The sequence below is a fragment of the Camelina sativa genome, chromosome 6 (assembly GCF_000633955.1).
Source record: "Camelina sativa cultivar DH55 chromosome 6, Cs, whole genome shotgun sequence".
NCBI lineage: Eukaryota > Viridiplantae > Streptophyta > Magnoliopsida > Brassicales > Brassicaceae > Camelina > Camelina sativa.
The window spans coordinates 12,640,663-12,651,678 of record NC_025690.1 but is presented as its reverse complement, the minus strand read 5'-3'; the positions used below and the strand labels follow the sequence as shown (position 1 = coordinate 12,651,678).

At 34.8% G+C, this 11,016-nt stretch overlaps 2 protein-coding genes across 2 annotated transcripts; both read left to right on the top strand.

Moving 5' to 3' along the window:
* Positions 4,292 to 5,194, top strand: LOC109133324 (uncharacterized mitochondrial protein AtMg00810-like). The gene has a single exon (XM_019246338.1). It carries the CDS (start codon positions 4,292 to 4,294, stop codon positions 5,192 to 5,194), a length of 903 nt encoding a protein of 300 aa, XP_019101883.1.
* Positions 9,993 to 10,977, top strand: LOC104698971 (bidirectional sugar transporter SWEET11-like). Its single transcript, XM_010414337.2, has 4 exons — positions 9,993 to 10,178; positions 10,319 to 10,355; positions 10,480 to 10,690; positions 10,793 to 10,977. The coding sequence occupies exons 1-4, from the start codon at positions 10,127 to 10,129 to the stop codon at positions 10,967 to 10,969; spliced, it is 477 nt and encodes a 158-aa protein (XP_010412639.1). The 5' UTR covers positions 9,993 to 10,126; the 3' UTR covers positions 10,970 to 10,977.

Genomic DNA, 11,016 nt, shown 5'->3' with positions numbered 1-11,016 from the left:
TATGTGTAGTTAAGGTTATTTGGTCCTTTTTCTTATTTTTAACTTGCGGTATAATTTTGGAAAACATAAACACGAGATTTTATGAAATTATTCAAAAATAAATAAGAAAAAACATCTAGGAGAATCTGATTTCTTTGTCTTCACAGTACATTGACCACTATTGAGAAAAATAGTGTATTTAACCTTAAATTTTAGTTAATATATACTCTTTTTTTTGGCAAACAGTTAATATATACTATGTGTCTAAAGATCGATTGAAAGCTAAACAATAATATATAGAGGTCACACTAGCCAGATATTATGTCATTTGGGTTTTATACACTCATATATAATATGTTCATTGTCACAGGAAGCCATTACGTAAACTTATCTCATATAATTAAGCAAGTAAACTATTAGGAGAGATAACAGGTTTAACAAACTGGTTTAGTATAGTATAGTTGATGTAGGATTAAGCCTCTTTTCACTTAATCCTACTCTTGTATATAAGCTAATGTAATCACACATTTTACAGTTAATGAGAAATATAGTTTTACACAACTTTATGCTTAATTCTTGTTATGGTATCAGAGCTAACAGAATTTCAAAGCTTCTGCCATTGTTTCTCATTCATCTTCTTCGATTGAGCTGAGATTGAGCTTGTTCTTTCAAATCATGAGCCGCTCGATTTCCCAGATCCTCATCGATTTCATCCTTAGCTTCTCTTTCGCTGTGATTCAATTTCTTTTGTTTGCATCTTTCATTTTCTTTTTCTTACTTTTGATTTCAATTTCTTTGACCTAGATTTGTTGCTATCTTCTTCGTTTCAATCAATCGGCACAGATCCTCTTCATCGATCTCAATTTCATCATCAGGAATGGGATCGATTAATCAAGCTCCCGCAGCAATTCCAAACAACAATCATCAAGCTCCAGATCAATATGAGAACTCGTATTTCTTGCGCGCGGCGGATCATGCCGGTCTTGTGCTTGTTTCCGATCGTCTCACCGACGGTTCTGAGTTTCATTCTTGGCGTCGCTCTATCCGTATGGCGCTTAATGTTCGTAATAAACTTGGCTTCATCGACGGTACAATTCCTAAACCTGCTGATACTCATCGCGATGATGGTTCTTAGTCTAGGTGTAATGGCATGGTAGCGACCTGGTTAATGATTTCAGTCTCTAAAAAGATTAGCCAGAGTTAATTGTTCTTGTCTACTATTGAAGCTATTTGGAAAGATTTGTTATCTCGTTATAAGCAAGACGATGCACCAAGAGTCTATGCGATTGAGTACAATTAAGCAGGGTTCACTTGATGTTATTTCTTACTATACCGAATTGGTCACATTATGGGAAGAACACAAAAATTACACTGAACTACCAGTTTGTACTTGTGGACGATGTGAATGTAATGCAGCTGTTCTATGGGAAAAACTCCAACAACGCAGCAAGGTCACAAAGTTTTTAATGGGACTCAATGAGAGCTATGAAGCTACTCGAAGGCATATCTTATTGCTTAAACCTTTGCCTAACATTGTTGATGCATTTAATATGGTGACACAAGATGAGAGAGAGAGGACTATTACACCTTCTACCAAGCTTGAGAATGTGGTGTTTCAGAATTCTGGTCCTTCTGAAATGGTTCCCCCTTGTTATTATAACGCAGAAGCTACGCAGAGTATGAGTGCTGGATACTATATTGGTCCTCCGGATAACTCGGCTTATGCAGCGGTGAACTATAGGCCTAGTCAGCGTCCGTACTGCACTCATTGCAACCGTTCTGGTCGTACAATACAAAAGTGCTACAAGCTGAATGGTTATCCACCGGGTCATAAGTTTGGACCGAGAGCTTCTACACAGCAATACTCACTACCTCGTAGTCAAACCACTTCAGGACAACTTCCATCGTTTCCTCAACAGTCTCACTTCCAACAATCTCAGTATGCACGTCCTGGTCTGATGGCTAATGCAGTGACACATCCTGCTCCTTTATATGATACACAGCCTGCATCTCTCTATATGCCGCCACCAGCTACGACTGCTACTAATCTCGATTTGTCCCAATTTAGTAATGATCAAATTCATTCTTTGATCCATCAACTCAACACTCATGTCAAGCTGCCTGAACAATCATCTCCTCATCTAACTGCTACGATAACTGAGAGTGGAACCATGGCACCTACTTCCACCGTTGGTACTGTTTCAATTGAATTTCCATCTTCTAATCTCCAATATGAAAATCATTCATTCACTTTTCAACATCATTCACTCACTTCTTTATATTCTACTCTTCCTAATGGTGCTTGGATAATTGATAATGGAGCCACTAGTCATGTTTGTTCTGACTTGGCTTTGTTTAGTGAAATCTTTCCTGTTTCAGGTGTTACAGTCTCGCTCCCTAATGTCACTAGAGTGCTAATTACACATACTGGAGCCATACATATTTCGAATGATCTTATCTTGCTTGATGTGTTGCATGTCTCGACTTTCAAATTTAATCTGCTAAGTGTTAGTTCTTTGTTGCATCGTAATTAATGTTCTGCACATTTTTACTCCGATGCTTGTTTTCTTCAGGACCTTTCTCAGGACTTGACAATTGGTAGAGGCATCTTAATTCACAGTCTTTATATCTTGGAGACTGACGTTCTTACTGCAAATTTATGTGGATCCTTGCTCGTAGATGGTGACCTTTGCCATCAACGCCTAGGACATCCATCTCCTGCCAAGTTACAACATATGTCGGGTACTTTACCTATGTCTAAGTCAAGTTCTTAAATTTTCCAATTTGTCCTTTAGCAAAACAAAGAAAATTATCTTTTCCATCTCAAAATCATTTGTCTTCTTCACCCTTTGATCTTGTTCATTTAGATATTTGGGGTCCCTTTTCTATTGAGTATGTAGAAGGTTATCGGTATTTTTTAACAATAGTGGATGATTGTACTCGAGTCACATGGCTTTATATGCTAAGAAATAAGAGTGATGTTTCTATTGTTTTTCCTGATTTCATTAAGCATGTTCAAACTCAACATAAGACTGTTATAAAGGCTATTTGTAGTGATAATGCACCTGAATTAGCTTTTACTCAACTTGTTAAGGCTCATGGCATGGTACATCAATTTTCATGTGCATATACTCTTGAGCAAAACTCTGTTGTTGAGCGTAAACACCAGCATTTGTTAAATGTTGCATGCGCATTGTTGTTTCAGTCTAATGCCCCATTACAATATTGGTCAGACTGTGTGCTTACTGCTGTTTTTCTCATCAATCGTACTCCTTCTCTTTTATTAGATAAGATTTCACCTTATGAAAAATTATACAAGAAAAAACCGGATTATAGTTTCTTACGTTCATTTGGGCGTATTTGTTATGCCTCTACTCTTGTTAAGGATAGAAATAAGTTTACTCCTAGAGCTGAGTCATGTGTCTTCTTAGGCTACCCTTCCGGCTATAAGGGATATAAAGTTTTGAATCTCGATACTCATACTGTTTCAACGACTCGAAATGTGGTGTTTCATGAAACTGTTTTTCCATATAAAACTATTTCATCTGATTTACCAAACCATGACTTGTTTTCTCGAATCATCATGCCTTTGTCTACACCTGTTGCACTTGATCCTCTTAATACAGTTTTGTATCCTGTTTTTGATGGTAATGTGTTGGCTTCTGCTCCTGTTACAAGTGCATCATCATCATCATCATTGTTACCTGTAACACACTCTATTGCCACTCCATCATCACCATCACGAGAGACTGTGACATCAGCCTCAGAACAGGCTCCTCTGATCATAACCAAGTCGAAAGGACATGTGAAGGCTCCAGGTTACTTATCCGATTACCATTGCAATCTTATTCAAACTTCACATTCTTCTGCTTCCACTTCTTCTTCTACTCCAGATTCTTTTCCTCTTTATCCCCTCTCCTCTGTTATTACATATTCCAAACTTAAGTCTTCCTATCAGGCTTTTGTTCTCTCTTGTTTACTTGAAACAGAACCGAAAATTTTCCACGAAGCCATGGCCCATCCTCACTTTCCGAAAGCTATGGATATGGAGATTACAGCTCTTGAACAGCTTCGCACATGGACTGTTGGATCTTTACCACCAGGTAAACACGTGATTGGGTGTAAATGGGTTTACACTATCAAATATAACCTATATGGTTCGATTGACAGATATAAGGCACCCCTAGTAGCAAAAGATTATACGCAGCAGGAAGGTATTGACTACATTGAGACCTTTTCTCCTGTTGCCAAATTAGCGAGTGTCAAGTTCATTCTTGGTCTTGCTGCGAAACTAGGCTAGACTCTTACTCAAATGGATGTCACAAATACCTTTCTCCACGGTACTATTGATGAAGAGATTTACATGAGTCTTCCACAAGGCTATACTCCTGCAAATGGTGCGCCTTTACCTCCGAATGCAGTCTGCAAGTTACACAAATCATTGTATGGCCTTAAACAAGCATCACGACAGTGGTACCATTGCTTCTCTACTATGGTTCTCAATGAGGGTTTTGAGCAGTCTCATGTTGACAATTCTTTGTTTGTTAAACAAACTGGTGAATCGTTCATTGCATTATTGGTCTATGTCGATGACATTATGATTGCATCCAATAATGACTTTGATTTACAGGCTCTTCAGGCTGCTCTGCATAAGGCGTTTAAGATTAAAGATTTCGGTGCTCCTCGATATTTCATTGGTCTTGAAATAGCTAGGAATGCTTCGGGGATCTCTATATGCCAACGCAAGTATGCTCTAGATATTCTTGCTTCCACAGATATGCTTGCTTGTAAACCTGAGAATGTTCCCATGGATCCGACTATTCACTTAAGTAGGGAATCAGGAAACCTGTTAGTGGATGGAACTTCATGTAGGGAATTGGTTGGGCGATTGTTATATCTTACCATCACTAGGCCAGATATTACTTTTGCTGTTAACAACCTTAGTCAGTTCCTTTCATGTCCAACTGATGTTCATTATGCTGCTGCTCTACGTGTACTACGCTATATCAAGAGTAATCTGGGACAGGGTCTTTTCTATTCTGTGGACACGGAACTATATCTCAATGCGTTCAGTGATGCAAATTATGGTACATGCCCTGATTCTCGCCGTTCTGTTACTGGCTTCTGTGTTTACCTTGGTACGTCCTTGATAAGTTGGAAGTCTAAGAAGCAAGGAACTATGAGTCGTAGTAGTACAGAAGCAGAGTATATGTGACAACCCGTCCCGCGGACCCCTCTAGCCTCACTGCTAGATGCCCCAACGGACCGTCTGTGGACCCCGCTAGCCCCCCCTCTAGCTGCCCAAACGGACCCCAAGCTGGTCCTGCAGGGCATCGATCTTAACCCATCATTGTGGATATCCCAATCCACCAGTAGGTTATTGGTGCGCCAGGGTTGTTAAAGGGTGGGGACCCTAATCCTAATCCTGCAGATAAATTGGTGGCAACTTGTCCTGTGAGAAGGTTGTTAAAGGGTGGGGACCAGGGTTCGAGGAACGTCTGGCGCACCAATAACCTACTGGTGGATTGGGATGTCCACAATGATGGGTTAAGAACGATGCCCTGCAGAGCCAGCATGGGGTCCGTTTGGACGGCTAGCAGTGAGGACCAATTGGTGGCAACTTGTCATGTAAAAAGGTTGTTAAAGGGTGGGAACCAGGGTTCAAAGAACGTCTGGCGCACCAATAACCTACTGGTGGATTGGGATATCCACAGTGATAGATTAGGATCGATGCTCTACATGGCCAGCTTAGGGTCCGTTGGGACGGCTATTAATAATCAAAACTATTAATAAATCTCCAAAAGTATAGTATTATTTTATATTTCAGATGAATCAAAATTCCGATTAGATATATAGGACAAAGCTATTTAGTGGCCGAATAATAGACATAGCTAATTTAAGTAGTGACTCAATCAATTATTGCATTTTTAATATATTTGTATGTAACTCATTACCCATAAGTTATATTTTACTTACATCTTTTTCTTTCACATATATAAATACTGAAAAAAAATTCTAACATATCTCGCATCATAAGATTGTTACATACTCGAAACGTTTATCAATGAATCGTTTTCCAAATATGCTCTTAAAAAAATATATACTGTACACTGATCACGAATAATATCCAATGACTTTGGTCAAAGCATTAATCTACGTAAGAAAATATCTTACCTTTTTCGAACATGTCTTGGAGACATCAAAGGTCGAAAATAAAGTTGTTGTACACCATCGCGGTAATAAACTGTATGATAATGGTAATGAGAAATAGTATGAACTTTAATAATGTTTTGTACCAGTAAAGAAGTGGTAAAAGTATTTGTATTAAAATTTAATTAAAAATGTTTTGTAAGTAAATATCCCTAAATTATATTAGTTATATTCAGCGTACCATACCGTTTCTTTCCAATCGAAAGATATGATGATGATAATGTTAATGTTATGCATGCATGCTGTAATTTACTTTTACTCTTTTAGATAGAAGACTTAGTGTGTAGAAAGGAGATAAGGAACGTTTTTATTGTGTACAATCGTTCATTGGATCACCATTCAGATTTGCAGCTTATCTGATAGATTTTTTTTTTTTTTAAAAGAGAGCATAACTAATACTAGATCGCATTATATAAACCCATTGTTTTTAAAACCAACTAAGTAACCAGCCATTTTTATTGATTCGAACATTCATACCAAAGTGGCAGTAAATGATCATATGTTATTGACATGGAAACGTTAAAAACCAATGCGATAAAAAAAAAACCTTCCTTATATGTGTCCATCCATATCCATGTACAACTATACAAGTACGACAAAGCAAAGGTGGTTACGCATACATCTACCGGCAAACACAAGAAAAAGTTTTATACGTATTATTGGCACTGTATAAAGTTTGCCACTTGTAATGCTAACAGAGCTTTCTACCTCTAATGCGCGCGTGACTTCCACACGCATCGGAGAGGCCTGACGTATTGAAAATGATCTTACTTTCTTCTTTCTTTTTTATGTTTCCCCGACACAAATTTTGATTAAGCTTTCATTTCAAACTATTTACTGTAAGAGAACATTAAAATAAAGTAAAATAGGATCCAAAAAAAAGGTGTAATTAGTTACAACTTACAAGAAATTGCATGATTCAAGATTTGTTTATTACAACAGAAATCGTGATTCGCACTTAATTAATTTAGTTTATAGATTACCAATTACTAATTTATTGCCGGTCAGATTGGTTACACCTTCAGCGAACGTATAGTATAAAGTAAATTATGCACATGTAACTAGAGATTTGCTATTAAATAATTTAGGTCTATAGATGATTACATCATTGAACAACTAATGGTGGTTTTGAAGGAAAAAAAATAATATATATATCATATCGCAATTTCCAAAATAATAAGATAAAGTTTAATTATACTCTATGCATGTAAACTGAACTAAACTAAACTAAAACGGCCTGAACACTTTACAAAATGGTAACCATGTGAGACCTATTGAGGCAGTAAAACTAGCTAGTAGTTCAATTTCATTAAGCTAATGATTGGTTGTAAGATATTTAATTTATCAATATTTAGTCTCTAAATAAATCCTTTTTTAGTTAAATATCTGATCAAAAGTCAATTAAAACATAACGCGTACTCAACCACGATCTAGTGTTATTGTTGTAACACTTCAGGATTGAATCCAGATAGACCAAACAATCACACTATAAAATTATGAAAATTAAATATAACTAGACAAAGAAGAGTTTGTGATAAAAGTTAATAACAAAAATTGTAAATAAAAAAAATATTTAAATCAATCAACAAAAAGTATTGGGCATAGAGAATCATAAGAGAATTATGATAACAAATGCAATTAATTACATTGAATGCATTAAAAACTGTTTTTGAACACAAATCACTAGTGTAAAGCTAACCTACTCTCACATTGTTAACTATTTATGCAATGAATTTTCTAAACCCTAAACTGTCATTTGAAATCAGAAAATGAAGCAAACATTAACAAGGTTCAAGTTTGATATGTTCACAAAGTATCTTAACTTCAAATCCCGTTGGCTAAGAAACACTTTTCTCACCTTTGTTATTTTCAGGAAATTCAACAACATTTTCTATGCCTAGATGAAATAATCCTAAGAACATAAACTAGGTAGCTAATCTAGTTCTAGCAATAAGAGCAACAAAGATGAAGAACAACAACATCAATTCCAATCTAACAGCCTAACATCAATTAATCATAAATCCCTTAAGAAACCATAAACCCAAATAAAGAAAAATTATATATATGTGTAATATTAAGAAAAATTTTATATTATTTATTTCAATGGTATATACTTTTGTCCTAAAAATCTCTGTCTAATACCAATTGTACCCTACAAACAGCAATTGTTAAGCTCATCTTATCCACCTCAATTAATGGCAGTGACCCGGTTAGTCTCTGTTTAATCTGATTATTTTCTTTATAATCTAATTATTCCCCGCTTAGTTTTGTGTATACCGATTATTTTAAAAACCAAATATTAATTAGAAATTTATTTTTGTTATTTAGACATTTACATTGAGAGTTTTTGATGTACTATAATAGCTAATGTACAAACTTTTAATGAAAATTATAAAATTTTGTTTTTAAAATATGTTATTATGTGTTTACATTAATTTTAAAAACAGTATTATAATTTTATATATTGTTTGATGTTTTTCTATTAACATAGATAAAAAAAAATTATATATATATATGGTGGACAAAAAAAATATATGTATATATATATATATATATATTTAATATAATATATTCTTATTTTATTATTTATTTATTTAAATAGTCCTAAAACTAGTTTAGATTCATCTTTGCTTAGTGTTCAATTTTGTTGATAGACGCTAAGTCTATCACAAACGTCCAACTAGTTCAATATTTTTGCTAGACGTTAAGTCTATCACAAACGTCCGATTAGTTCCTAGCGATTCTTTTAAATAAGAGTACGGACAAAATAATAATGATTGAGAAACGGCTAATTAGTTTTTTTGTTCGATAAAGAAACAAGAATATCAGGATTAAAAAGAGCTAAAGTGAAAACAGCATAATATTTGACATACAGTGTCACGTGAACTAATTTGCTTAGTAACGTAAATGTAGTAAGAACTTTGCAAATCTCACTCTCTTTTAAGATCTATAACAAATTCCAGATTGTCGTAACATTTTATTAATGTATAGAGAACAACTAGTTAGTGGAATGATATTGTTATCTATATAGTGTATTTATTTATATAGTTGTACATTCATATACAATTAAACGTACATAAAACTTATGAAATATAATTATTCCACAACATGCCAAATTGTTTTCCGCAAAGTATATAAGCATTCATTTTGATCATTTGTGAGTCCTAGGTTGGTTTAAATTAGTAACTCTACGAAATAAAGTATATCGGCGTATAATAAGCAATATATGTAGAATAATTTAAATGACATAATCTTAAAGAAACAAATATCAAACGACCAAAGTTACCGAATAATGTACATAAGTATTTATATATTATGTAAATATGTAAGAAAGTTGGTCAAAAACCACAAAATCGTACAATAATTAGGTCATTATTTATGTCATTCTCCATTTTTTCAATCATACTACATGGGTGTATATATGGATGCATAGGTAGAATCTAGACATAATCCTCAAAAAAAGAGCTTGCCTAAACTGAGATTGACAAGCATTATGATTTTTATGAATATAACTAATTATGTATTATCTCTTAAGACAAATCCCAAAAAAGGTTATGTTGATAACTGGTTTGTTTTCTGTACGTCAAAATGTATGTAATTTGGTAATGGCTTAGCGTGTGAATTATTGTTGTAGGTCTTTTATTTCTTATAAAACTACAATGACACTAAAGCTTTTTTAATTATCTCTTTTTCAAAAGTATTCAAAAATATTATTGTTCACACAAAACATTTCTTCTTTTTCCATCTCTCCCACACACACCCCATTCCTCTCTTTAGCCCTAACCCCCTATATATACGTGAAGTCCCCGAAACACTAAGCTCGTGCCATAAGCTTTTATATTAAGAGAAAACACTTACCAATCTAAGTGTCACCTCTCTTCTTCCTCATAAAAAGAAACCTTAAACTAGTTTATATATACCAAATTAAGAGATAAGCATGACTCTCCTCAACACCGAAAACACATGGGCCTTCGTCTTTGGCTTGCTCGGTATGATACTAACGCTGTGTTCATTTCTTATATGTGGATATTTTTGATCAAGTTCTGCAACCGTACCCTTTTATAAATTCTAGAGATTTATTATCGATTTACTAATACCATATTTTGATATATATTTGCATTATTTTCAGGCAATGTCATCTCCTTCGCCGTGTTCCTCTCTCCTGTGTAAGTAACATATATATAAATCAGCACATACAGATATATATATAAATATATATGTACGTTACATCAATATATATATACTCCCTTATAATTGAGTAATTAATATTTAGATTTATTTTGGACGCAGGCCAACATTCTATAGAATTTGGAAGAAGAAGACAACAGAAGGGTTTCAATCTCTTCCTTATGTCGTGGCGCTCTTCAGTGCAACGCTCTGGCTTTACTATGCGACACAGAAGAAAGATGTCTTCCTCCTCGTCACTATTAACGCCTTTGGATGCTTCATCGAAACCATCTACATCTCTATGTTCCTTGCCTACGCTACCAAGCCAGCCCGGGTACGTAAAAAAAATCCTCAGCTCCTCGTATATGTCAACATGCATGTGGTTAAAAAATCAAATGAAGTCGCTAAAGAAAACATTTCTTAATGGATGCTGCAGATGTTGACAGTGAAGATATTACTTCTTATGAACTTTGGAGGATTCTGTATCATTCTCCTTATCTGCCAGTTCTTGGTAAAAGGAGCAACACGTGCTAAGATTATCGGAGGGATCTGTGTTGGATTCTCTGTTTGTGTTTTCGCCGCCCCTCTAAGCATAATCGTAAGTACTAATTAATTAAGAGGCCATTAAACTGTGATTTGGTTTCAATGATTAACATATAT

Bases quoted from the DNA above. Each gene is read 5' to 3' on its own strand.
- LOC109133324 (XM_019246338.1), top strand. From the start codon at position 4,292: ATGGATGTCACAAATACCTTTCTCCACGGTACTATTGATGAAGAGATT.
- LOC104698971 (XM_010414337.2), top strand. From the start codon at position 10,127: ATGACTCTCCTCAACACCGAAAACACATGGGCCTTCGTCTTTGGCTTG. The intron at 10,356-10,479 runs GTAAGTAACATA...TTTTGGACGCAG, and splicing joins GCCGTGTTCCTCTCTCCTGT to GCCAACATTCTATAGAATTT. The intron at 10,691-10,792 runs GTACGTAAAAAA...TGGATGCTGCAG, and splicing joins ACGCTACCAAGCCAGCCCGG to ATGTTGACAGTGAAGATATT.